Consider the following 26149-nt stretch of genomic DNA (forward strand, 5'->3'; position numbering starts at 1 on the left):
CAAAAGCATTTTCTTTACAAAGGAGCATAGTCAATACTGCAGGCAGCATTTTGGTGGTGGAAACAGGCCTTGTCTGTCAATGAACACGAAGTGCTGCCCCTTTAGACCAGGGGAAGATTAAATCCTCAGCCCCCAATAGCAAAAACCCAGTGAATTCCACATTGCTCTCTTTCCTACTAAACATGGGCACCTAAAGCTGTCTCTGCCTCATGGCCCCCAGCTTGGTGTCAAAATGTTCATGGGCTTGTTAATATGTTCACCTTATTTTGTGTTCATTTCTCTTCTTCGGTGGGGTGGGGGGTGGTGGGGGGACTTTTTTTCTTAAACACATATGCAGCATTTTGCTTCTCCACTCAAAAGAACCGTAGTTCCATTTTATAGAAGTATTATGTACTATTTTTCAAATTATGGTTTCTCTGCCATTGAAAATGACATTGTTTTTTAAGTTTACCAGTGAAATAGCTTAACCATCCAAACTCACACGCATCTCTGTCTAAATGGTTGGCTGCTTCTAACCTGTATTTATCCTCTATTATCTGCTTCTAAGAGGTTTGTGATGATGGGTATGTTAAAAACCACTCTTTGGTTCCTCTGCAACCTTAGGAAAATATTAAAAAGGAAGATTTACTTGGTAATTCACCTTCCTTTGCAAAAGGAGGAAGGTGCCCTCTTTCTGTTCTGGTGATGGGGGGAAATTAACCATGACATCTGGGTGAAGAGAGTTTTAGCAGAGGAGGAGTGGGAGCACGTGGAAATGAGTGCCTGCTCGGCTCCATGGAAGATTTCTTTAACTTTTCAACCGCACAGCAATCTTTGCTACAGATTGCCTTGCAGTTCACCACCCACAGCATGGATCCAGGTCTCTCGGGTCTGCTCTGATGATTATATCAAATTCAACTCAGCAAATATTTGCAGAGCGGCTACTCTGCAGCAACAAGTGTCTGGGGGCTGGGGATACAGCAGTGGCTAAACAACCTGCAAAGACCCCTCCTGAGGGGTTGCCCCTGTAATGGGGTCCAATCTGGACAGGTCTGAGAAGGCTTCATCTCACTCCATGTCAGTCAGCCGTTTTCAGCGTAGTTGCTTCGAGCTTGGTCGTGCCTGACTCTTGCGACCCCATGGACTATAGCCCAGCAGGCTCCTCTGTGCATGGAATTTTTCAGGCTGGAGTAGGTTGCCATTTCCTGCTCCTGGGAATCCTACCAACTCGGAGATCGAACCTGTGTCTCTTGTACCTCCTGTATTGCGGGGTGGCTTCTTTAAAGCTGAGCCACTAGGGAAACCCATGGAAGGCCTGGAAACTATATACACAGTGACGGGTTTGGGGGCTCCATGTCCTTGTTGATGTCCTTCCTATTTGGCAATCTAACTCCTACTTAGCCATCAACACCCCATGCAGAAACCTTCTCCGAGTCCATCCAGGCCCGCTGCACTGGTCCCCTTCACTTTCCCTCGGTGTGCTCTGTTATCTCTCACCTAACTTGCTGTTTTGTTTGTAGTTGACTCACTTGGGGTCTGTCTCTCTTTCTGGAGAGTGAGCAGCTTGAGATCAGGGCTCTTGCCTTGATCTGCGTCCATTCCTGGCATTCGGTCCAGAGTGTTCGCATGTAGCGGGTCCTCAATAAAAGTGTGTGAAGTGACTGAGTGAAGGAGCGAATAACGCTCAGGGACATGGGATACCCACTGTATCCGTGGTTCTTGCTTTCTATCTTTTAAAAAATTAATTTGTTTTTTAACTGAAGGATAATTGCTTTACAGAATTGTGTTGGTTTCTGCCAAACATCAACATTTCTGCCAAACATCAACACTCTCTTTCTTTGTAGATAGCTTCCCCAGTGGCACTAGTGGTAAAGAATCTGTCTGCTAATGCAGGAGGCATAAGAGACACGGGTTCAATCTCTGGGTCTGGAAGATCCCCTGGAGGAGGACATGGCAACCCCCTCTAGAATTCTTGCCTGGAGAATCCCGTGGACAGAGGAGCCTGCAGGGCCAGCGTCCATGGAGTCACCAAGAGTCTGGCACGACCGAAGCAACATAGCACACACACATCTTTGTAGAAACTTTCCAAAACTCACACAAAGGCCAACATATTCTGACTTAGTACTTCTTTATAACACCCAAGACCACTTTCCACAGCAGTAACTTCTGGACACTGGAGGGAGAGGACTTGGCCCAGTGTGACAGTCACGGCAGAGGCCTCAGAAATGTATAAAACCTTGTTCTCTGCTTTACCAAACTTGGGAGGGTGACCGATGCTCTAGGGGTGGAGCTACTCAGAACTGAAGCCCTGGGAATAGCAGGGCTATTCCCTGCTAGTAGGAGGGAGGAGAAAACAGGCTGCACAAACTGCAATGATACGCCGAGTGGTTCCCGCAGCATCGCACCCGAGGCATCCCTGGGCCACATCCCAGGAGAGTGCCTGATGCCCCGAGGGTCTCAGGACAGGAGGAGAAGGCTCTCTGATGTTCACCGTGCAGTCTCAAAAGAGGACAGGGCTTCTTCATCCCACATAGGTTTCCTTGAACACATGATGATTAAACTAGTTTGAATTTAGTTGAAAATGTTCCTATGTTGAATTATCTGTTCCCCAACAATGCTTATAACTGAGATATCCAGCCTTTGGATGCAACTCCAAGAACACTGGGTGTTCAGGGGTTGAATTTGCATAGCTTTTCATTCCCTCTCCTTGCCCAAGGCCCCCTTCCGCTTCCTGCTCCCCTTGGACCCACCCAGACCCAAGGAAAGAGAAAGGGAAAAGCCTTCGCTGAGTCTGAAGCTCTGGATCTGCAGAGGGTTTGCTGGGCACCTGTGACTGACGCCTGTGTTCCTGCCTCTCAGGCTTCTCTCAACTGCCTCTCTGAGGTCGTTTTTCTTCTTGTTCCTGCGACATAGGAACACCAGGGTGCAGTGTCTCTTCCTTTCATCTGTAAATACGTAGTGTAAGGTAGAAATCTTCAAGGATGGTGGAAGAACTTTGCAGTCACACTCCTGTAAGAAACTGCCTACAGACTAGCGCTGAGATGGGAGATAACTTGAGTTTTCTGTTCTTGAATGTACGATACCCCATACCTCACAACACGCCAATCTGACGAGAGGCAACCTGCAGAAATCAAGGACTTTAGCCTTTTGAGGCTTTGATCTAACCTAGACCATGCCTTATTGTCGAGCATCTTTTCTGTTGATCATTGGTTTTTTAAAATCACAGGTAGATTTTAATATTTTGTTAAACCTCCCCTTCTTTTTCAGTTCCATGAGTATTTATACACTTACATTAAAAAAATTTTTTTTTGGTAGCCCTGGGTCTTCATTGCTACAAGAACTTTTCTCCAGTTGCGGTGAGCGGGGGCTGCTCTCTGTTGCGATGCTCAGGCTTCCCATTGCCGTAGCTTCTCTTGTTGTGGAGCACAGGCTCCTAGGGCCAAGGGCTTCAGTAGGTGCAGCACGTGGGCTCCGTAGTCGCGGCTCCCGGGCTCTCGAGCACAGGCTCAATAGTTGTGATGCACACGGCTTAGTTGCTTCACAGCATGTGGGATCTTCTCAGATCGGGGATCGAACCCGTGTCTCCACATTGGCAGGTAGATTTTTTTGTTATTGTTTTTAACCACTGAGCCACTAGGGAAGCCCTACACACTTGCTTTTAATCATACATCTTTCCACTGCAAAAACAAGCCCTGTTTGATTAAGAAAATTAAATTTCTTGGCGACAAGAGAAACCACTGCAGTGAGGAGCCCGCACACCGCAGCTAGAGAGTGGCCCCCCTCGCCGCAACTAGAGAAAGCCCAAAGATGTAACCTATGGGTGCCTGGAGCTGGCTCCACCACACAGTCTCTGAATAAGTATCTGTTGAAGGAACTGAAAACACAGGATAATAGGAAGTAGACTCGGGACGATCCTGTTTTTGTTTCAAGCATACATTTATATTCATAACTGGAAGAATATACCCTAAAGTATGACCTTGTTTTCCATGGGGAAAAGTGTTGAACCTGTGTCCTCTGAATCGGCAAGCAGATTCCAGGGAAGTTCCTGACCTGCTGATTTCTTATGGGTTCTGGGAGGCACCGAAAACAAGATGATGGCGTTACTGTGGACATACTCCCTCTGAAAATGACACAAACAGCCGTGTGAGTGAGGACTCCAGTGGACGTATGGTTGCCATGCCTAGGTGACCCTGTTAGGTCATTAAAGAACCAGTTTGGGGACAGAGAGATACTGACTTTCTTCTCCGTGATCCACACGGAAGCCTTTGGCTCCCCGGAATTTTGAATCAAATGCAAAATCATTTAACCAAAAAAGTTGGAAACGCCACAATTTCCCCTAACCATCCCTTGTACATTCTCAATAGTAGACGGGGAAAGGGGGCTGTTTACACACTGGGATTTGAAGCCTGTATTTTTAAACTAAGGCTCGCTCGGATTCTGTGTCTATAAATAGACCTGTCTGGGTGGTCTGCGAGGCCCTGAATTAAGAATAATGACACTGCTTTTGTCACACGGGCGCTCCACAGGCTTCAGGCGAGACTGTGCTGTACAGAACCTTGCCTGTTGGAACCACATGTGGCCTGGAGGCCTGGGGAGAAAGCAGAGTCCTTAGTGACTGTCCTCTCCTCGGGAGAGAGAGCTTTACCACCTCTTCCCTTAATGAGCCTGGGAACTGCTGCTTCTGATGAGGAGGGAGCCGCAGCCTAACACAGAGATGGTCCACGAGTCTCCGATGACACCGGGAGTCATCCTCACGTTTCTGCCTGGAGTTCTCCTCTCCCCATTCTTCCTCTCTGGGTTTAAGCTTTCCCTTCCAATCTCTTTGGTTTCTATTTTTTCCCTTTGGTCCCGCGTCCATTTATTTCAACTCCCTCCTTCATATAGCATTGGTAGATTCATCACTATGTGCAGCTGGTGAGAAAGGGCTTCAAACAATGGGTGCAGCCGTGGGGTGTCTTGAAGGGGGTTGTTGTTTTCAGTCTCAACCGACTCTTTCGACCCCGTGGACTGCAGCACGCCAGGCTCCTCTGTCCTCCACTATCTCCCGGAGTTTGCTCAAACTCCTGTCCGTTGAATCAGGGATGCTATCTAACCATCTCATCCTTGGCCATCCCCTTCTCCTTTTGCCTTCAATCTTTCCCAGCATCAGGATCTTTTGCACTGTATAAAATCATCTCTTTTTTTCCATTCTAGGGTGTGAATGGATGTTATTTCTGAGACGACTTCTTTTCTCTATTTGTTTCCAACTAATGTGCTTATCTTTGCCCTGTAGTGCTACATTTATTTCTAAATACGTGATTAAGGAACAAATTATAAAAGTAATGGTGTTTATGTCCCTGCCTATAAATGAAAAATAACATTTATTTTAGAATGACTCATACGAAAGGGAGAAAGATCGTTTTTATTACCACCCTCATAATGCTGCTCTGTTATTACTTTAGACATGTGAGTCACTGGCTCAGATTATTTCATTTTGTGATCACTTGCCTTAGCTATTTATTACTGAAATGCATTGCAATCTAAAGTCTGACATTTAAAATAATAGCTGAACTTTGTGATTTCTAAAATATGGAGACTTCCTTCATGAGAATGCAACATCAATAAAGCAAGGCCACGCCCTCCTTGGTATCAGTTTTAATTGTGTGCCTCATTTCTGCGTATCAGTTCAGTTCAGTTCAGTCACTCAGTCGTGTCGGACTCTTTGTGACCCCACGAATTGCAGCCCGCCAGGCCTCCCTGTCCATCACCAACTTCCGGAGTTCACTGAGACTCATGTCCATCGAGTCGGTGATGCCATCCAACCATCTCATCTTCTGTCGTCCCCTTCTCCTCCTGCCCCCAATCCCTCCCAGCATCAGGGTCTTTTTCAATGAGTCAACTCTTCGCATGAGGTGGCCAAAGGACTGGAGTTTCAGGTTCAGCATCAGTCCTTCCAATGCACACCCAGGACTGATCTCCTTCAGGATGGACTGGTTGGATCTCCTTGCAGACCAAGGGACTCTCAAGAGTCTTCTCCAACACCACAGTTCAAAAGCATCAATTCTTCAGTGCTCAGCTTTCGTCACAGTCCAACTCTCACATCCACACATGACCACTGGAAAAACCATAGCCTTGACTAGAAGGATTTTGTTGGCAAAGCAATGTCTCTGCTTTTGAATATGCTACCTAGGTTTGTCATAACTTTCCTTCCAAGGAGTAAGCATCTTTTAATTTCATGGCTGCAGTCACCATCTGCAGTGATTTTCTAGCCCCCTAAAATAAAGTCTGACACTGTTTCCACTGTTTCCCCATCTATTTCCCATGAAGTGATGGGACCAGATGCCATGATCTTCGTTTTCTGAATGTTGAGCTTTAAGCCAACTTTTTCACTCTCCTCTTTCACTTTCATCATGAGGCTTTTTAGTTCCTCCTCACTTTCTGCCATAAGGGTGGTGTCATCTGCATATCTGAGCTTATTAATATTTCTCCCGGCAGTCTTGATTCCAGCTTGTGTTTCTTCCAGCCCAGCATTTCTCATGATGTACTCTGCATATAAGTTAAATAAGCAGGGTGACAATATACAGCCTTGATGTACTCCTTTTCCTATTTGGAATCAGTCTGTTGTTCCATGTCCAGTTCTAACTGTTGCTTCCTGACCTGCATACAGATTTCTCAAGAGGCAAGAATAGTTATTCTTGTGTTTATGCTTTCATATGTACAGAACAGAACAAAAATGTCAAATGTAGGTCATGTTGTAGTCAGGGGTCATGAGCTACAGTTAACGGGAATTTTTTTTTTGTATGTGTATCCATTTGCCAGCAAAATATTAAAAGATGACTCAAATTGTTTTGCTATGGGAAAAAATTCTCTACTTTTTTGTTGTGATTGTTATGTAATATTATTAATATTACATGTTTATTGTGTCTTTCTGCTTACCTTCCTATATTTCAAAGGGCCATTCACATTGACAAGTAGATTCTACCTCTATTATCAATTGCAAAAGATTTTCCAAAGGCCACATGATCTTAATGTCTCTGTTACATCTTGTTAATATTGTTTCATTTTGTTTTATTTTTGTTTTCAAGTAAAGCTAATCTCCCAAAGAATGTCCTGTGAGGAAACAGAGAGCCCTAAACACCCAATAATGAACTCCAGATTTTCTATGTGAAATGTTTAAGACATTAGTTTAGTTCCAGGATTTTAACACAAAGTATCAATTTTAACCACCAGTAAATTCTAACCTGAGAGCCATTCTCTAAATAGAAATATAGAATTAATGAGAGTATTGATTCTGGAAAGGTCAGAATCTGGTGGTAAAATAATTTTGTCATGTGTGCCAAGTAGCTTCAGTCATGCTGAACTCTCTGTGACCCTATGGATTGTAGGCCTCCAGGCTCCTCTATCTATGGGATTCTCCAGGCAAGAATACTGGAGTGGGTTGCCATGCCCTTTTCTAGGGCCTCTTCCCTACCCAGAGATCAAACCCAGGTCTCCTGCATTGCAGGCAGATTCTTTACCATCTGAACCACTAGGAAATACATTAATTGCATAGTCTCAGATAATATAGCACCTAGAAAATGGCTCTATCCTTCATGTATAGACATCAAAATACAAATAATTCTTTTTCTTAAAGATTTGAGAAGATTGCTATTAGAACTGAAAAAACTCCCTGTAACCTTTTTCCAGGGCTGTATGGTCTAATTATCACCTGGAAGGACCCTTCTTTACCTCTGATGTGGAGTGAGTTGACAGTTTGTAGTAGATATTTAACCATCGTATCTAAAGGCAAACAGCTCACTGATGGATATCACAGGAGCGGGATTATTATACAAACTTTTCATCATGATAGCCTTTGTTTTGTCTGGTGCTAAATTAACTCATTTCTTTTATGTTATGAAAATGCATGCTTTCAGATTCTTTTTTTTCCCTCCTGCCACTTTCTTTATGAAGACAAAGATGCTTGTAGCCGGTTACCCACCCAGCTCTGGGTTGTATGTAGGTCACAATTCTTCAGACCAAAAGAGAGGACTCCATTTGGTGTTTATATCTTTGGCAGCTGCACCCTCATCTTGTATCAGATCCAGGCCCTCGGGGGAAGGCGTCTTCCTCATCACAGATGGCTCTCAGAATTGGAGATCCCAGCCACGGTTGCTCAGAAATGTGAAGGGCCGTTTTCAAGTTGTCTGAGCTCGAGCTAAGAATTTTCTTTGCTGCTCACAGTGGTTCAGCTATTAGGTCGCACCAGTGGCTGTGGGTTGGCTGAGATTTTCCCATCGGTCTTGGCTCCTCCTGGGGGTTTGGCGATCACCTTCCTGAGCTGGGTCTGCTTATTCCTGAGTCTTCACCAGCAGGACTGCAGATGCTCTCGGCTTTTTCTGAGCAGCAGCTTGAAGGTGTCAGTGTAGCCCTGATCTCCTTGTTTGCTTGGGGATCTGAATTCTTTTATACAAACCCATGCCCAAGACTTCAGTGAGTAACTGAACGTTGTCCTTTGAAATACAGAGAGCGCCTGCTATGAACATATGGTGTTTCATCTGCTAGAACTTCAGAGAGTGTTGCACACACTCAGCTCAGGTGCAGTCTTGCCTTTTCTCATGGGCAGAAGCATCCTAGACAGGACAGATCCTTAGCACCCGTTTGAAGGAGGTTCTAACAAGCTTAGAAGAGAGAGAAGCAAGTTCTGGACACAGAGTACATTGTGATCTTGACGGTATGGCTGACTTGACTTCCCTGTAGTTTCCTCTATTACTGTAAAATTCCGTGAATAGGTCCCATTCATTCAACTACTCAACAAATACTTATCAAATACCTACCCTACGTGAGGCGTCATGCCCGGTGCTATGAAGGGCACATGCTAACCAGGGCCCAGTCTCACCCTCGGGACTTCCAGTCCAGTGAGGTTCATGAGGCATGTCCACAAACAGCCACAAGTACCATCGAGAGAAGCAAACAAAGATACTAGGGAAGTTTAGAAAAAGAAACCAGCTCTTTGGCTTGGGGGTGAGCCAAGGAAATCTTGTCACCAGGTCTTTATGGAAACTTGAAAGTTGGGGAGGCTTTAACAAGGTGAGATGGGGGTGGGGGTGCTCCAGACCCCAGGGCTGGGTCACGGGCCCCTGTCTGGGAAGGTGGAGACAATGGGAGGCCTCCAGAGTCATCAACCTGGAGACGCGGCTGGGTGGCCCTGCGTCCAGTGCACTTGGGACAATGAGAAACCATTTAGGACATGGCTTACTCACTAACAGGGCTTCCCTGGTGGCTCAGGGTAAGAAATCTACCACAGTGCAGGATACCTGGGTTCGATCCCTGGGTTGGGAAGAGCCTCTGGAGGAGGAAATGGCAACCCACTCCAGTATTCTGGCTTGGAAAATCCCATGGACAAAGGAGCCTGGCAGGCTACAGTCCACAGGGTCACAAAGCGACTTAACGTTTTGACTTTGACGTGACTTACTCGTTAATGACATCTTGCTCTGGGAAGGCATACCTTTACGACTATGAGCAGGCAACCTCTGAGGTCAACCAAGTTACATTTCAGAACCAAAAGGGAAAAACAAAAACACTGAAGACCCACTAAATCTCCTTCACGGGAGGGTTCCGACAGCACCCAGGTCTCCATCCTTGGAGAGGCCAATGGAGCTAAATAAACTCCATCCCCTAAACACTCAAGGTGGGTCCCATCCTGTGGACTGGTCATCCAGGTCACGTTGTCCTGCTATGACCCGGCTGCAGCTGCTGAACAACTGTTCCAGTTGCTTCTTATTCAAACTCATCAATAATGAGAAGAGGAGAAAGCTGGCCTGTTGTATTCTCTGCCCTTATTCAAACAGCCATTCGTCTGTTGAATTCTGAATTTAAATTCTAGAAAAATTCTCTCAACATAATTGATCATTTTTCTAACCATTTTATTAAAAAAAAAAAGAGGTACACCTAGAGTAGGTTCTTTTAGACTAAAAACATTTTTGACTAATCTATATAAACCAAAATGTATTAGTATCAGGGTCAGTTTTATGTCTTCAGTAACGTATCGTGTTTATTTCTTTTCTAAAAAAATCCCTTTATTTTATATTGCCGGATAGCCAATTAATAATCTTGTGGTAGTTTCAGGTGAACAGCGAAGGGACTCAGCCATGCATATACATGTATCCTTTCTCCCCCAGACTCCCCTCCCTGAACTGTGTTGATTTCTGATTGTGGTACACTAGCCTGGTGGGCTGCCGTCTATGGGGTCGCACAGAGTCGGACATGACTGAAGCGACTTAGCAGCAGCAGTAGCAGCACATTTTCAAGGCTTAATACAACTTCAGGTGGCTTTTTATATGACAATAAGAGGAACAAAGATAATGCCATATTTTATGACACAAATGCTTTTTAATGATCTTTAGAGCCTGAGTTCCTTGCTATTAACTTGATTGACATCACAATCAGATTTAATCAATAGCCTTGCAGCAGTTGATATTTATCACCAGCTCTTCACAGACGCTCCATGTCGGAGTCTGCATTTACTGTAAAGGACGTGCCCTGAGAAGGTATTTATTTCTGTAGCCCACGGCACTGCACCATATCCCAGAGCTGGGCCACAGTCCTGTGTGAAGGTTTCAGTGCAGTATTAAATGATTGTCACTTTATATTTAACATCTGAAGGGAAGATGGTCATTTGATGACAATTCCGCAGGACTGAGCCCCCTGCTCATCTCTTAAGCAAAGCTTTCCAATCCTTTCTCTTCCAGCTCCCTCTCTTTGTTTGGGGTTGAATGTCTGAGGAGCCTCCCCTGGTGAGGCAGACCATCTGGGAGGCACTTTGTGCTCTGGGCGTTACTTTGCACTCTGGGTGTTACTTTGCACTCTGGGCGTTATGACTCTGTGAGTCCGTGAGGTGTTCCTTGATGCCCACCATGTTCCTAAATGTGACAACAGACTGACCGTGGTCCCTGCGGAGCCCATCCTTCACTGGGCTCCAGGCACCAGGCTGGTCTTCACTCTGCCTCTCACCACCTCTGCAGAGTCAAGGGGCAATGACGGTGGGTCAGGGCAGTGCTTAAAGCTGCCTTGGCTCCTGGGTCCCCGGAGCCGACTGGCATAGATGTCCGTCTGTCGCAAGGGCACCTCTCCCCGACTCATCAAGACCCAGCTGCGTGTCAGTGCATTCACTGGGGACAGTGAAGGGGGTTTGAGAGTCAGCTTGGGCCGTGTTTATCCGTTGGTAGCTCATCTTCTTCTGGAAGTGCACGTTCAGTTCAGTTCATTCGCTCAGTCGTGTCCGACTCTGTGACCCTATGGACTGCAGCTCACCAGTCCTCCCTTGTCCATCACCAACTCCTGTAGTTTACCCAAACTCATGTCCATTGAGTTGGTGATGCCATCCAACCATCTCATACTCTGTCATCCCCTTCTCCTCCTATTTTCAATCTTTCCCAGCATCAGGGTCTTTTCCAATGAGTCAGTTCTTCGAATCAGATGGCCAAAGTATTGGAGTTTCAGCTTCAACATCAGTCCTACCAATGAACATCCAGGACTGATCTCCTTTAGGATGGACTGGTTGGATCTCCTTGCAGTCCAGGGGACTCTCGAGAGTCTTCTCCAACACCACAGTTCAAAAGCATCAATTCTTCGACGCTCAGCTTTCTTCACAGTCCAACTCTCACTTCCATACATGACTACCGGAAAAACCATAGCTTTGACTAGATGGACCTTTGTTGGCAAAGCAATGTCTCTGCTTTTTAATGTGCTGTCTAGGTTGGTCATAGCTTTCTGCCTGCCTACATCCTTTTAGTCCTTTTGGGAAACTGGTCCACCAGTATGTTCCCATATCTCATTAACCTCTTATGAATAGATTAGGTCCAAAATATTGAAAAAAACACTTTCTTGCCTTTTGAGGGTGGCTTGCAGTTCTCTGCGTTCTGTGCCCTGAGCTGCCTGACCCAGGGAGGAAAGGCCGGGTCTAATGAAAACTGGTTCTAAGCCAGTGTCTCCTGTGTTAATACGATTCCAGGACTGGGTGGAGAATCACGTAATTCATGTGTCGTGTTTCCAACACAAAGGGTGCAAGCTCTGTGCATCTTACATCAATTATACAAGCAGGATTATTTTCATTTTTCTGCCAGTGTTTTTCCGAGCAGCCAAGGCTTATCTTAGCTAAGAAGGGAGGGTTAAACTGTCCAATGGAGAGAACTGCAGACCTCCTCAAATGTAGATATTTAACACAGATGAATTTTTAATGGAAATCAATTTTGCTTCTCCAAAAAAAAAAAAAAAGCCTGTAGGTTCTTGGAAAACACAGACTGCTTACTGTTAATACTGACATTGTATTTCTTTTCTTTCTCCCCTCCCTTCCTGCTTCCCCCACCTGTTGGCAGCTGCCCGTACCTAGCAGTGAAAATCACTCCTGCCATCCCGGTGGTCGGTGGCATTTTGTTCTTCTTTGTGATGGGGACCCTGCTGCGCACCAGCTTCAGTGACCCTGGCGTTCTTCCGCGAGCCACGCCTGATGAAGCCGCCGACCTGGAAAGGCAAATAGGTAACCCTGAAGGTCCGCCCTTAGCCTGTCTGTGGTCACTACCCACCTGTGCTCAGTCCCAGTGCAGGAGGACGGGCGAGGAGCCCTTGGAGGAGGGCCTGAGTCCCTAGGGAGGAGTCCCGATGTCTTCATTCACTTGGCCCGAGGATGACCTGAGTAGGAGGTGGGATGGAAAGTGGTTGGAGGTAAGGCCGACAGACTGGTGCGCTGGAGGTGGGCTGGTGGTACCAGCAGGCAGGCCGCCACCAGCCAGGCTCTCTGAAATCCGAGTGTCTGAGTCCACTCTGAGAAGGCGCCTGCGAAGGCACTGCTGTGAAAGCTGTGGTTCTCGGTGGCTGCTCTTTCCTCTGCTTTCTAGAATATCAATCGGGAAAGGTTACACCTTAGACTCTGTCCTATTTATCCAGCCTAGGCTCCAGCACTTCTTTATTAAGGTTTGACAAAGATAATATATTTCTGATATATACTGAGATGAATGGCTTTATTTTTCCTTAGATATTGGAAAGCCTGGGATTAAAAACTTACCGCAATCCATTTTAAAGATAGTAAAAAACCAATCCCTATCCCTCATACAAAGAACCCTTAAAATCTCTTTTTTAATTAAAAAGAGAGCTCCCGCTTGCTCTTAAAAGTTTGCCTTTGTGAATGTATAGCTTTGCCGTGGTGCAACAATCATTTCACAAGCATGGCAGGGGTACTGTGGTGTCTCAGTGTGAATGTGAAGGATAGGTATGAAAAATCATTTGACAGAAACAGTTCTCTCCCAGTGGGCTTCCCTTCCCAGCCCACTCGGCTGAAAGACCCTCACTTTCCACCGTATAAAGAGGTACAAGTGTGAGTCTTGAAAAACAGTGCCTGCTTTGGTTCACTTCCCCAGATGCTGAAGTACAGTCCTGTCCTTCTCTGAGCATCTGCCTTCATCCTTCATCCCTGGGAGGGGAGCAGTAAAGGGGTCAGTAATGGGAGTGTGTGCGAATTGTCTGCTGGGCTGCAGCCTTCTTGTGTCCTGAGGTAGGGAAGTAGGGAGACAATCTCTTAGCCACCACATATTGAGATTTGAACACAGGGCAATAATCTATAGTGTAAAGCCTTTGGTTTGTCATTCCCTTCTCCAGTGGACCACATTGTGTCAGACCTCTCCACCATGCCCGCCCCACCCCCACCCCCCACCCCCCCCCCCCCCGTCTTAGGTGGCCCCACAGGGCATGGCTTAGTTTCATTGAGTTAAAACTTTCTGTGATTATGGTTTCAGTTTGTCTGCCCTCTTGCCACACCTACGGGTTTCTCTTACGTTGTACGTGGGGTAGCTCTTCATGGCTGCTCCAGCAAAGTGCAGCCGCTGCTCCTTACCTTGAATGAGGGGTATCTCCTCACCGCCACCCCTCCCGACCTTGAATGTGGAATAGCTCCTCTCGGCCCTCCTGCGCCTGCGCAGCCACCACTCCTTGGACGTGGGGTCGCTTCTCCTGGCCGCCGCCCCTGGCCTCGGGCGGGGGTAGCTCCTCTCAGCTGCTCCTGCGCTGTCGCAGCCTGGCACTCTTGGCCGCCTCCCCTGACCTCGGACACGGCGTAGCAAATTTGGAAAACTCAGAAGTGGCCACAGGACTGGAAAAGGTCAGTTTTCATTCCAATCCCAAAGAAAGGCAATGCCAAAGAATGCTCAAACTACCACACAATTGCACTCATTTCACATGCTAGTAAAGTAATGCTCAAAATTCTTCAAGCCAGGCTTCAGCAATACATGCACCGTGAACTTCCAGATGTTCAAGCTGGTTTTAGAAAAGGCAGAAGAACCAGAGATCAAATTGCCAACATCCGCTGGATCATCAAAAAAGCAGGAGAGTTCCAGAAAAACATCTATTTCTGCTTTATTGACTATGCCAAAGCCTTTGACTGTGTGGATCACAATAAACTGTGGACAATTCTGAAAGAGATGGGAATACCAGACCACCTGACCTGCCTCTTGAGAAACCTATATGCAGGTCAGGAAGCAACAGTTACAACTGGACATGGAACAACAGACTGGTTCCAAATGGGAAAAGGAGTACGTCAAGGCTGTATATTGTCACCCTGCTTATTTAACTTCTATGCAGAGTACATCATGAGAAACGCTGGGCTGGAAGAAGCACAAGCTGGAATCACGATTGCCGGGAGAAATATCAATAACCTCAGATATGCAGATGACACCACCCTTATGGCAGAAGGTGAAGAGGAAATTAAAAGCCTCTTGATGAAAGTGAAAGTGGAGAGTGAAAAAGTTGGCTTAAAGCTCAACATTCAGAAAACGAAGATCATGGCATCTGGTCCCATCACTTCATGGGAAATAGATGGGGAAACAATGGAAACAGTGTCAGACTTTATCTTTTTGGGCTCCAAAATCACTGCAGATGGTGAAACTGCAGCCACGAAATTAAGAGACGCTTACTCCTTGGAAGGAAAGTTATGACCAACCTAGATAGCATATTCAAAAGCAAGTCAAGGCTATGGTTTTTCCAGTGGTCATGTATGGATGTGAGAGTTGGACTGTGAAGAAAGCTGAGTGCCAAAGAATTGATACTTTTGAACTGTGGTGTTGAAGAAGACTCTTGAGAGTCCCTTGGACTGCAAGGACATCCAACCAGTCCATCCTAAAGGAGATCAGTCCTGGGATTTCTTTGGAGGGAATGATGCTGAAGCTGAAACTCCCGTACTTTGGCCATGTCATGTGAAGAGTTGACCCTTTGGAAAAGACTCTGATGCTGGGAGGGGTTGGGGGCAGGAGGAGAAGGGGACGACAGAGGATGAGATGGCTGGATGGCATCACGGACTCGATGGACGTGAGTCTGAGTGAACTCCGGGAGTTGGTGATGGACAGGGAGGCCTGGCATGCTGCGATTCATGGGGTCGCAAAGAGTCGGACATGACTGAATGACTGAACTGAACTGAACTGAACTGAAAGCCTTTGGAGCCCAAGAAGATAAAATCTGTCACTGCTTCCACTTTTTCCACTTCTATTAATATTTGCCATGACATGATAGGAGTGGGTGCCATGACCTTAGTTTTTGTAATGTTGAATTTCAGGCCAGCTTTTTCACTCTCCTTTTTCACCCTCATCAAAAGGCTGCATTTATATAGCTCATCAATAATTTGTAAAGGCCACCCATGACGATCATTGAATTTGACCACATCCCAGCAGTTTTGTGAGGAAGACTTTATTATTGCACCCATTTTACAAATAAGAAAACCCCAAGGGGTTAGATGGAAGAAGATAGCAGAGCCAGACACTTCAACCCAGGTCCTTTGGATCTCAGTCGTAGTTCTTTAGTTCATGTCATAAGGAAGAGAAAGAGGCCAGGGCCCAGTTTCCTGCAGGGACTAGGCTGGAGCCTGTAGACAGTGCATAGTCTATGCCCACGTCACTTCTGCATGAGCTTAAAACTCCTACTGGTGCAGTAGGCAGAGAGCCCAGTTCCTACACTGGCCGTTAAGCATTTTCCTGCTGTGATCCTGTTTTCTCTCCCCCCTCCCCATTAGTGCTGGGAGCGTCTGAAGAAGCAGCAAGATCAGGAATTTTTTTTTTTTTTTTTTGCCTTTCTTACAAAGCGGATAATATGAGTGCCATTGAAATTCTCTATTATACATACAGATTCTAAGAGGCATTGCGTTTCCATTATTAATATTAAAGAAGTTGAATGATTCATTAAAATGCAATTTTCTTGTTGTTTCATTTTCTTAAAGTTGATAACCTCAGAGCAGTATTTTTCAACATACTTTTCCACATAAGCCTTTTTTAAAACCCAGCTCTGGCTGCATGGCCCTTCCCCCCAGAAACACAGATTGCGTGAGAGATGAAACCAGATTTCGTTTCCTGTGAAGGAGAGAAAAGGAGCTTTAGAGACAGAGCTTTGGAGTGGCAGAAATTAGTAGCCCGATACGTCCTTCCCCAAAGGCAATTAGATGAAACGTTATAGATAAGATGAGACAAAGTAGTCAGAAATTAGTCATTTCATGGCTCTAGAATCCAGCTGTATTAAGGAGCAGGTATTCATGAAAAACTGATGAACTTTGGGGCAGAACAATGGGAGTCAGTGACAGTCTCTCTGGGACTGCTGTCATCCCCAGCCTGCGTTCCGAAGGTGAGGAAGCTCTATGTGGACACCACGCATCCTGCGGTGTCCTTGTCTGAGGGGCTGACTCTATTCGAAGTGGAGCATGTGAATTTCCAGGTGGTGCTAGTGGTAAAGAACCCGCCTGCCAGAGCCGGAGATGTAAGAGACTTGGGTTCAGTCCCCGGGTCGGAAAGATCCCATGGAAGAGGAAATGACCACCCACTCCAGTATTCTCTCCTGGAGAATCCCATGGACAGAGGAGCTTAGCAGGTTACAGTCAACGGGGTCACAAAGAGTTGGACACAACTGAGGTGACTTGGCACGACGCATGCACGGGAAAAACCTAGAAACGGAAACTTCCACCTTAAGAACTAGAAAAGGGAGAGCAAACCAAGCTCAAAGCAATTAGTAGGAAGGAAATGGTAAAGCTGAGAGTAGAAATCAGTGAAATAGAACACGCAAAACAACAGAGGAAATCAGTGAGCCCCAAAATTAGTCCTTGGAGAAGATCAACAAAATTGACAAAACTTCAGCTATACTTCCCTGACTCCCCACTCCAAAAAGAAGACAAGGAGCAAGAGAGAAGATACGAATTACCAAAATTAGGGATAAAAAGCAGAGGTGTCACCATTAAACCTACAAAAATTAAGAGGATTTTTATTTTATGCTACAAATTTAGACAATTTAGATGAATGGACAAATTCTTAGAAAGCCACAGTTACAAAAAAAAAAAACTCAAGAAATAAAAAAATCTGAAAAAAAAAAAAAAAACCCACCACATAGCAAGTAAAGAAACTGCTTACCCATATTTGGATTCATTTGAATCCAAGGATTAATTTGAGTCCTTCCTTTTTGCTATACACAAAATTTTAATTTGAAATGGATCATAGACCTAAATATAAGAGCTAAAATGATAAAACTTCTGAAGGAAATGTAGAGAAAATTTGCCTGACCTTGTATTAGGCAGAGTGCTTAGATAGGACACCAAAAGCAGGATCTGTAATTTCCAAAAGGTGATAAATTGAATTTCATCAAATTAAAAACTTTTGTGTTTCAAAAGCTACCATTAAGAAAATGAAAAGACAAGCTTTATTTACTGGGAGAAAATAGTCATGAATCCTATATCTGATAAAATATCTTATACTGTATCTAGAACATATTAAGATCTCTTACAACACAATAAGGAGACAAACAACCCGTATACAAGTGGGTAAAGAATCCAACAGACATTTTGCCGAAGGAGATGTATGAATGACCAATAAGCGCATGAAAAGATCCTCAGCATCTTTAATTATGAGGGAAATGCGAATCAAAGCCACAAAGACGTACCACTTGACACCCTCTAGAATGGTTCCAACCAAGAGAGACTGACGCTGTTGGTGAGGATATGGAGAAATTGGAGCCCTCATGCATTACAGGTGGGGCTGTAAAATGGTGCCACCACTTTGGAAAATACGTCCCCAAAATCCCTCAAGAAGTTAAAGTCACCATATGACCCAGCAGTTCTATCCTACCTATATATCCAAGAGAAATGAAACACGTGTCCTTGTATGTGCATTTTATCTAGTGGCCTAAACCTGGAAATAACCCAAATGTCCGTTGGCGGGTAAACTGATGAGCAATATGTGGTCAGTCCACGTAATAGGATATTATTAAGCAGTAAAATAGAGCAAAGTGTCGACACAGGCTCCGACTTGGATAAACCTTAAAAATACCATGACAGTAAGCGAAAGAAACCAAATCCGAAGACTGTAGATTTTGTGATTCCAGTTAGATGAAGTGTCCAGAAAGGGCACACTTTTAGAGACAGCAGATCAAGGATTGCCCGGGCTGGGGATAGGACTGAGGGCTGACCACACACGGACTTGTTGAGAGAATTTGTCAGGGGAGGATGAAAATGGGCCAAAACTGGATCGTGGTGATGGTTGCATAATCTAATAAATTGACTAATGATTATTGTATTGTGCACTTACAATGGATAACTGTGGTGTAAGGTAGCTTATACTGCAATAAGGCTGTCTAAAATAAAAGGGAAGAAGAGAGGAAAGGAGAGAGGAGGAGGAGGGTGGAGGAAAAGGAAGAAGGCTCTCCCATCCTCTGGGTGTGTGACTTTAGGCTAGCTGTACACTTTTTAAACCTCATCCTACCATATTCTTAACTTTAACATGGAAATGTTAAATGTTAGTTGCTCAGTCGAGTCCGACTCTTTGCTACCCCGTGAACTGAAGCCCACCAGGCTCCTCTGTCCATGGAATTCTCCATACAAGAATACTGGAGTGGGTTGCCATTCCCTTGTCCAGAGACTCTTTCTGACCCAGGGATCAAACCCATGTCTCTTATGTCTCCTGCATTGGCAGGCAGGTTCTTTACCAGTAGCGCCACCTGGGAAGCCCCTTAACATGGGAATAAGAACCCATAGCCTGTGAGGTTCTTGTCAGGATTGGCTCATTAAATGCTAGAATCTTTTAAGAAAAATTCTCCTCTTTCCCCAGTTGGATCTCTCATCACCTTCTACAAACATAGATTCTCATTAAAAAACGACCTGCTTTGTGATGGAAATAAACAGCAGAGCTAGTCTAATGCTTTATAAGCATTCCTCCCATGTATCACTTGGCTGTGGAAAATAAGATGATGTTTCAATGAAATCTTAGCACATTTATTTCATGCTCTCTAAAGAGGCAAAACACGAGATTTGGAAGCTTTTTATTATTAGAGCTATTGATTCCAATTATCCATTGTATTCCTCTGAGTGTAGAAGCCCAGAATAGTCCCTTGAAACCAGCCGTCTGAGGAACTGATTGAAGATTTGCCAAGAATCTGAACAACGTTCCCGTCCTCAGATTTCTGGAGGGGAGTAGGTGGCAAGGCAAAGGCTGTGTGTCTGTCTGTTCCAAGTCTGGAAACGCCTTACGCTTCTTTCTTCTGAAAGAGCTTTCCCAACAACTCATGCTGTCACTGAAAAGACAGTGAAGGGGTCCAGGCAGTGGGGTCATTGAAGTCCTGCTTGGCAGCTTTACAGTTTGGGAGACTGCTCTTTCATTCCACTCAGGATTGATCATATACTAAGCAACTGATTTGGGGGCTAGAAAAAAATGATGATACCACATGCACAAGCTCCAAGCTTTTCACTTCAATTACCTTTCCAGGGATTCAAATTAGGGGAAAAGGGCTGCTCTCCCTCCCATCTTCCATTCCATGTGCATCTCAACCCATCCCCTCCAGTATCCTGAGGATCAGGGGAGGCAGTCATGAACTCAAACGTGCAGTCCTCCCGTTGGGCTCCAAAAACGAGGCTAGTTATTGAGGTAACTCTCGCCCTGTGTCACGGTAACCCTGACATCAGTAAGTGATCTCATGGCGGCTTGCTGAGGGTGGAATGAGATCAAAGGAAGCTGGTTGGGCTTTAAAATCACCTGGGCTGCAGTAGAATCTTAAGATGTATTGCCTCCACTCTGAACCTTTGACTGGGCGGCTAGAATGTCTGCTGGGCAGCACCCATCTATGTGCCTCCCTTCTATCTATTCTGACTCCCTGAGTCTCTTTCCCTCCCCTCCTTCCCTCTCTCTTCCTCCTCCTCTTTCTCCTCTCCCCCCTCCTCCCCCACCTCTCTCCTCCCCCTCCTCCCTCCTCCCCCTCCTCCCCCTCCTCCCTCCTCCTCCCCCCTCCTGTCTCTTCCGTCCTCCTCCCCCTCTCTCTCCTCCTCCTCCCTCCTCCCTCCTCCTCCCTTTTCTTCCTTCCTCCTCCGCCTCTCCTCTCTCCTCCCTCCTCCCCTCTCTCTCCTCCCCTTCTCTTCCTCCCCCTCCTCCTCCCCCCTCTTCCCCTCCCCTCCCTCCTCCCCTTTCTTCCCTCCCTCCTCCCCTTCCCTCCTCCTCCCCTCCCCTCCCTCCCCCTCCTCCTCCCCTCCCCTCCCTCCTCCCCCCTCTTCCCCTCCCCTCCCTCCTCCCCTTTCTTCCCTCCTCCTCCCCTCTCTCCTCTTCCCCCTCCTCTCCTCTCTCTCCTTCTCCCTCCTCCCCCTCCTCCCCTCTCTTCCCTCCTCCTCCCCGTCCTCTCTCCTCCTCCTCCCTCCTCCCTCCCTTTTCTTCCCCCCTCCTCCCCCATCCTCTCTTCTCCTCCTCCCCTCCTCCCCTCTCTTCCCTCCTCCTCCCCTCTCTCCTCCTCCCCCTCCTCCTCCCCTCCCCCTCCTCTTTTCCTCCCCTCCCTCCTCCCCCCTCTTCTCCTCCCCTCCCTCCTCCCCTTTCTTCCCTCCTCCTCCCCTCTCTCCTCTTCCCCCTCCTCTCCCTCCTCCTCCCCCCTCCTCTCCTCTCTCTCCTTCTCCTTCCTCCTCCCCCTCTCCCCTCTCCTCCTCCTCCCCCTCTCTTCCTCCCCTCCCTCCTCCCCTTTCTTCCCTCCTCCTCCCCTCTCTCCTCTTCCCTCCTCCTCCCCCTCCCCTCCCTCCTCCCCTTTCTTCCCTCCTCCTCCCCTCTCTCCTCTTCCCCCTCTCTCCCTCCTCCTCCCCCCTCCTCTCCTCTCTCTCCTTCTCCTTCCTCCTCCCCCTCCTCCCCTCTCTTCCCTCCTCCTCCCCCCGTCCTCTCTCCTCCTCCTCCCTCCTCCCTCCTCCTCCCTTTTCTTCCTTCCTCCTCCCCCTCTCCCCTCTCCTCCTCCTCCCCCTCTCTTCCTCCCCTCCCTCCTCCCCTTTCTTCCCTCCTCCTCCCCTCTCTCCTCTTCCCCCTCCTCTCCTCTCTCTCCTTCTCCTCCCTCCTCCCCCTCCTCCCCTCTCTTCCCTCCTCCTCCCCATCCTCTCTCCTCCTCCTCCCTCCTCCCTCCTCCTCCCTTTTCTTCCCCCCTCCTCCCCCGTCCTCTCTCCTCCTCCTCCCTCCTCCCTCCTCCTCCCTTTTCTTCCTTCCTCCTCCCCCTCTCCCCTCTCCTCCTCCTCCCCCTCTCTTCCTCCCCTCCCTCCTCCCCTTTCTTCCCTCCCTCCTCCCCTCTCTCTCTCCTCCTCCTTCCCTCTCTCCTCTTCCCTCCTCCTCCCCCTCCTTCCTTCCTCTTCTTTCTCTCTCTCTCACTCTTCCACACTCTTGGTCAAATTCTCATCATCCAAGAGTTTTCCTTGTAGTACACAGAACCAGTCACCTTTTCCAAGACAGGAGTCTGTCTTTCATTTCCTCCTAAAGTACCCTTGGGCCAGGAGTCGTCTAGAGGAGCCGTCTAGGAAGCAGGCAGGCAGCATCTTGCCCCTGGGAGGCACTGGCCTTGTCAGCAGCCTGGGTCTACACCATCCCAGGGAGCGCGGTTCCTGGGAAACAAGATATGTTCACCATCTATTTGACTTGCTAGTTTTTTTTCCCAAAGACATTTTAACTCTTTGCGACCCCATGGACTGTAGCCTGCCAGGCTCCTCTCTCCATGGAATTCTCCAGGCAAGAATACTGGAGTGGGTTGCCATGCCCTCCTCCAGGGGATCTTCCCCACCCTGGGATTGAACCCAGGTCTCCTGCTTTGCAGGTGGAATCTTTACCGTTTGAGCCACCAGGGAAGCCCTGTGTTTAAGTGTGGAAACATTTTATTTAGTTCTTCAGAAAGTTCATTTGGGTTTCCATTACCTCTTACAGAACAACCTGAACAAACTTTGAGGCCAACCCAATAACTGGAATTTAAGTAACCCTGGTGGATTTTCACTGAAGAAAATACTTCCTGAGGAGGACATTCTTAAGCCAGTTTAAGACCTTAATCAATATTCTCTATTGTAAACCTACACTATTCCAATTTTTCCCATTTTGGCAATTTTTATTCTGCCAAAATTCTTTTTATTGGAGTGATTTCTGCATAAAATTTATAACTAAGATTTTTTTATTGATTGGTTTTTATCTTATGAAAGTTGCCATTATGAATTTTGTTATAGAACTATTATTCCAATATGGCAGATTTTCCCTGTGATATAGTTTTTTACTATGTGAAATTTTTAAGCCATGATTGGCTTATTTTCATGTTAGTTATTTCTACTGGTAATATTCACCATAAAATCGCTTTTTAAGTTGATGGTTTCATTTATTGTTTTGCCTTATAACGAATGAGTCTCTTAGCGGTGATTAGTCTGTGACGGCCTCTCCCACAGACTTTGCAGGCACTCTGTGTGCTGCATGCTAGACAGCCAGCCTCGAATACGCAAGAAAAAAAGGGCATCGAAAAGGGTTGCTGCGACTGGTTTTGCCAGTTTTCTTTTCAGAAGGTGACATTTTCTGATCGTTTCTCCGGTTCCTTGTTTGTTTCTTTTTAACTGGAGGATAAACGTTTTACAGTGTTGTGTTGATTTCTGCCATACGTCAACGTGAATCGGCCATAGGTGTGTCTGTGTGTCCCCTCCCTCTTGAACTTCCTTCCCACCTCCCACCCTATTCCACCCCCTAGGTTGCTTGCATCTCCCTCCTCACGTCCAAGGCGTCCCTGGTGGCTCAGTAGTAAAGAATCTGCCTGCTGATGCCGGAGACATGTGTCTGATCCCTGGGGCAGGAAGATCCCCTCCCTGGAGGAGGAACTGGTGACCCAGTCCAGTATCCTTGCCTGGGAAATCCCGTGGATGGAGGAGCCTGGCGGGCTACGGTCCATAGGGTAGCAAACAGTCTCACCTCCAAAATTACCACAGCTTATCCTTTGTGTAACTCTTATTTCCCGTGTGGTCATTTCAGGACCCCAGGAGCATTCTGCCAAACCAAGAACTCTGCCCAGAATTGAACTGCACCTGCCTCTGTGGGGGTCCTTCCTGCCTTCGCTAGTCCCTGCCCCCTGCCGCCTGCTTTCTGCCCTGTTGGTGCCAGGGTTACGATACTACTTCAGTAGCTGTCGGACTCTCTTAAGTACCAACCTCAGCATTCACCTGTGTCCACTGAAATAAAATAGTCTCTGCCCTGTCCTGTGAAGCAATTGGCTTATTGGTCTGTGATGACAGGTAGGATAGTATTAATAGCTGTTTTCATTAAGTACTTCTCTTGTGCCAGGCATTATGCTAAGCTCTTTCTATGTATGATCTCATTTAAGACTCACAACTCCATAATGTTTAGATACTATTCATGTTCCTATTTTATGTCGGAGAAAGCCGGTACTCAGAAAAGAAGGTGATTTGCTGAAGATCGTTTGACCATACCTTAAGTGTTAGTCGCTCAGTCATGTCCAACTCTTTGCGACCCCATGGACTGTAACCCATCAGGCTCCTCTGTCCATGGGATTTCCCAGGCAAGAATACTGGAGTGGGTTGCCATTCCCTTCTCCAGGGGATCTTTCCGACCCAGGGAGTGAACCCGGGGCTCTTGCATTGCAGGCAGATTCTTCACTGTGTGAGCCACCGGAGCTGGGAGTCAAATGCAGGTTCATCTGCCGTGACACCCTATGCCCTTAACCCCTGCTTGCTCCTGTCCACCTGCTGGCCTGAGGGGAGATCTCTGGGACACCTGGAGTGGGTAGCACATCCCTTCCCTGTAAGTTACGTTCTCTCTCCCCCAGATTGTCAGCATCATCTGGCCCTCCAACTTCCCTGTCCCCGTTGGCTGGGTCTCCCCATCATTGCCACGGCTCAGAAATAAAGAGCTGTGTCCAGCCCACTGTGGCTAGTGGGCCCCGGTCTCACATCCTGAGCCCAAGTGGGAAACACCGGACAATCGGACAGCCTGTTGGAGCTGCCTCGCTGAAGTCTAGATGCTCCCTGCTGCTGGTGGGGGACTTACGGGAAGAGGGGGCAGGGTGCCCTCCTGCATCTGAAATAGCTTTCAAAAGAGGAGGACATGAAGGGCTGTGAAGAAAATGACATCCTAGTAATAAAAAGAGCAGATTCCTTGTTTGGGGGAAAAGGCCAGAATCGTCAAGTGTGTACTCATGCCAGGGGAAGGGAAGGCAGTGAGAAACTCAGGGTGGGTGCTTACGATGTCAGAATTCCTGATTGTCTCTTTAAAAGCAAGTCCCAGCCTGGGAGAGCTGGGAACCAGATGTCACAATTCAGAATCTTGGTATTTGAGGAAATACCACAAGGTTCTGAAGGCTCTGGCTCTGAGGGAAGGAAGGAGCTGGAGATTTTGTTTGTCCCAAGGTTTTGGAAGGATGGGTGTGTTTCATCCAGGATGTTCAGTGAAGCCTAGGTTATTTATTCTTCCTGTAGAAATCCGAACTTTGGGAAATGTACTATGCTGGAACTGAGGCTGGTTTCTCATGCAAACCTGTTCCCTTGTTTGTGAGTTAGGACATTTTACTGCGTGATGGTTGTTGTGAAGAATTATCATCCTCTTTTCTGGTGGAGACCCTGTACAGAATTGTCTTCGATCTCCTCCCGATATTGTTGTGTGTGGCAAGTGGTATTTTTTTCTTCTTCTTCTTCTTCTTATAGGAAAGGAAATTGAGGCAAGGTTGGGGGGGGCTGCTATTTAATTCATTGAGATCACACTCTCGTGCCCCCACTGCACTGAGCCTAAATTCCTAAATCTACATAGGTAATTTAGTGACCTCCCTCTATATTCCCTATCCTGAATCTATTGGGTGTCTCTTAACACAGTGACGATTTGGCTTATATATATGTACATATGTTGGGGTTCTCTGGTGGCTCAACTGGTAAAGAATCCACCTGCAGCGTGGGAAACCTGAGTTCGATCCCTGGGTTGGGAAGATCCCCTGGAGAAGGGAAAGGCTACCCACTCCAGTATTCTGGCCTGGAGAATCCCACGGACTGAACAGCTCGTGGGGTCGCCAAGAGTCTGGCACGACTGAGCAACTAATGCTTTCAGTTTACTTTCACTTTCACATACGTGCAGATTGGAAGCTCTTCTGAAGAATTGGTGAGCGCCCTAAAACCAGTACTATCACTTCATTTCAGATAAGGGCAACTCTCTCTCTCTCTCCCCCTGTCTCTCACTGTGTCACAGTCTTTAAAGAGTTTGTGTTAAATCAGCAAAATGGGGACTTCCCTGGTGGCCCAGTGGTTAAAACGTTGCCTTCCAATGCAAGGGGGTGCAGGTTTGATCCCTGGTCAGGGAGCTATGATCCCACATGCAATAGAAACAGTATTGTAGCAAATTCAGTAAAGACTTTAAAAATGGTCCACATTAAAAAAAAGAATCTTTTTAAATCAGCAAAGTGATGGCATAGAGCAATATTGTCATGCTTTAAAGAAAGTACTGTAATTGTAATCATTTCTCATATAGAAAGCCACAGAACGGGAAAGGATGATGAAAGAACCAGGGCGAGGAAAAGGTCAGCTTCAAGGGAGCACAGGAAGCCAGATGCTGCAAGGAGGGGAAGTGAAGGATCAAGTGGCATGAAAGGGGTGGGAAAATGGGGACCACGTGGTTTCAAGACTATGGCCGAAGGAAAGAGCAGGGGTCTGGAGCGAGTTAATGGGAATTAAACCCCACCCACGCACCCACGCACCCAGCAGTTAGGAAACTGCTGTATCATGGATCTCGGGCTCTAATACAAGAGCTTCTGAACCCACCTCCCTGACTGCAGGTAGGCTGGCGTGCTGCAATGCTCTGAGCCATAGGACACCCCCTCTGAAAGGGACCTCAGCAATCGTGGAAACCATCCAGAACAACTCCCCTGGTTTACCGAGATGAGTAAACCCAAGCCCAGAGAG

General features: G+C 46.8%; 1 protein-coding gene across 2 annotated transcripts in view; it reads left to right on the forward strand.

Moving 5' to 3' along the window:
• The window catches only part of ZDHHC14 (zinc finger DHHC-type palmitoyltransferase 14), a 285791-nt gene that overhangs the window by 155813 nt on the left and 103829 nt on the right, over positions 1-26149 (forward strand). For both annotated transcript variants that reach the window (XM_068985112.1, XM_068985113.1), the window contains exon 2: positions 12312-12472. In XM_068985112.1, coding sequence (XP_068841213.1) covers positions 12312-12472 — 161 coding nt within the window. The remainder of the gene's footprint in view (positions 1-12311; positions 12473-26149) is intronic.

The sequence above is a fragment of the Capricornis sumatraensis genome, chromosome 13 (assembly GCF_032405125.1).
Source record: "Capricornis sumatraensis isolate serow.1 chromosome 13, serow.2, whole genome shotgun sequence".
In the NCBI taxonomy this organism is placed as follows: domain Eukaryota; kingdom Metazoa; phylum Chordata; class Mammalia; order Artiodactyla; family Bovidae; genus Capricornis; species Capricornis sumatraensis.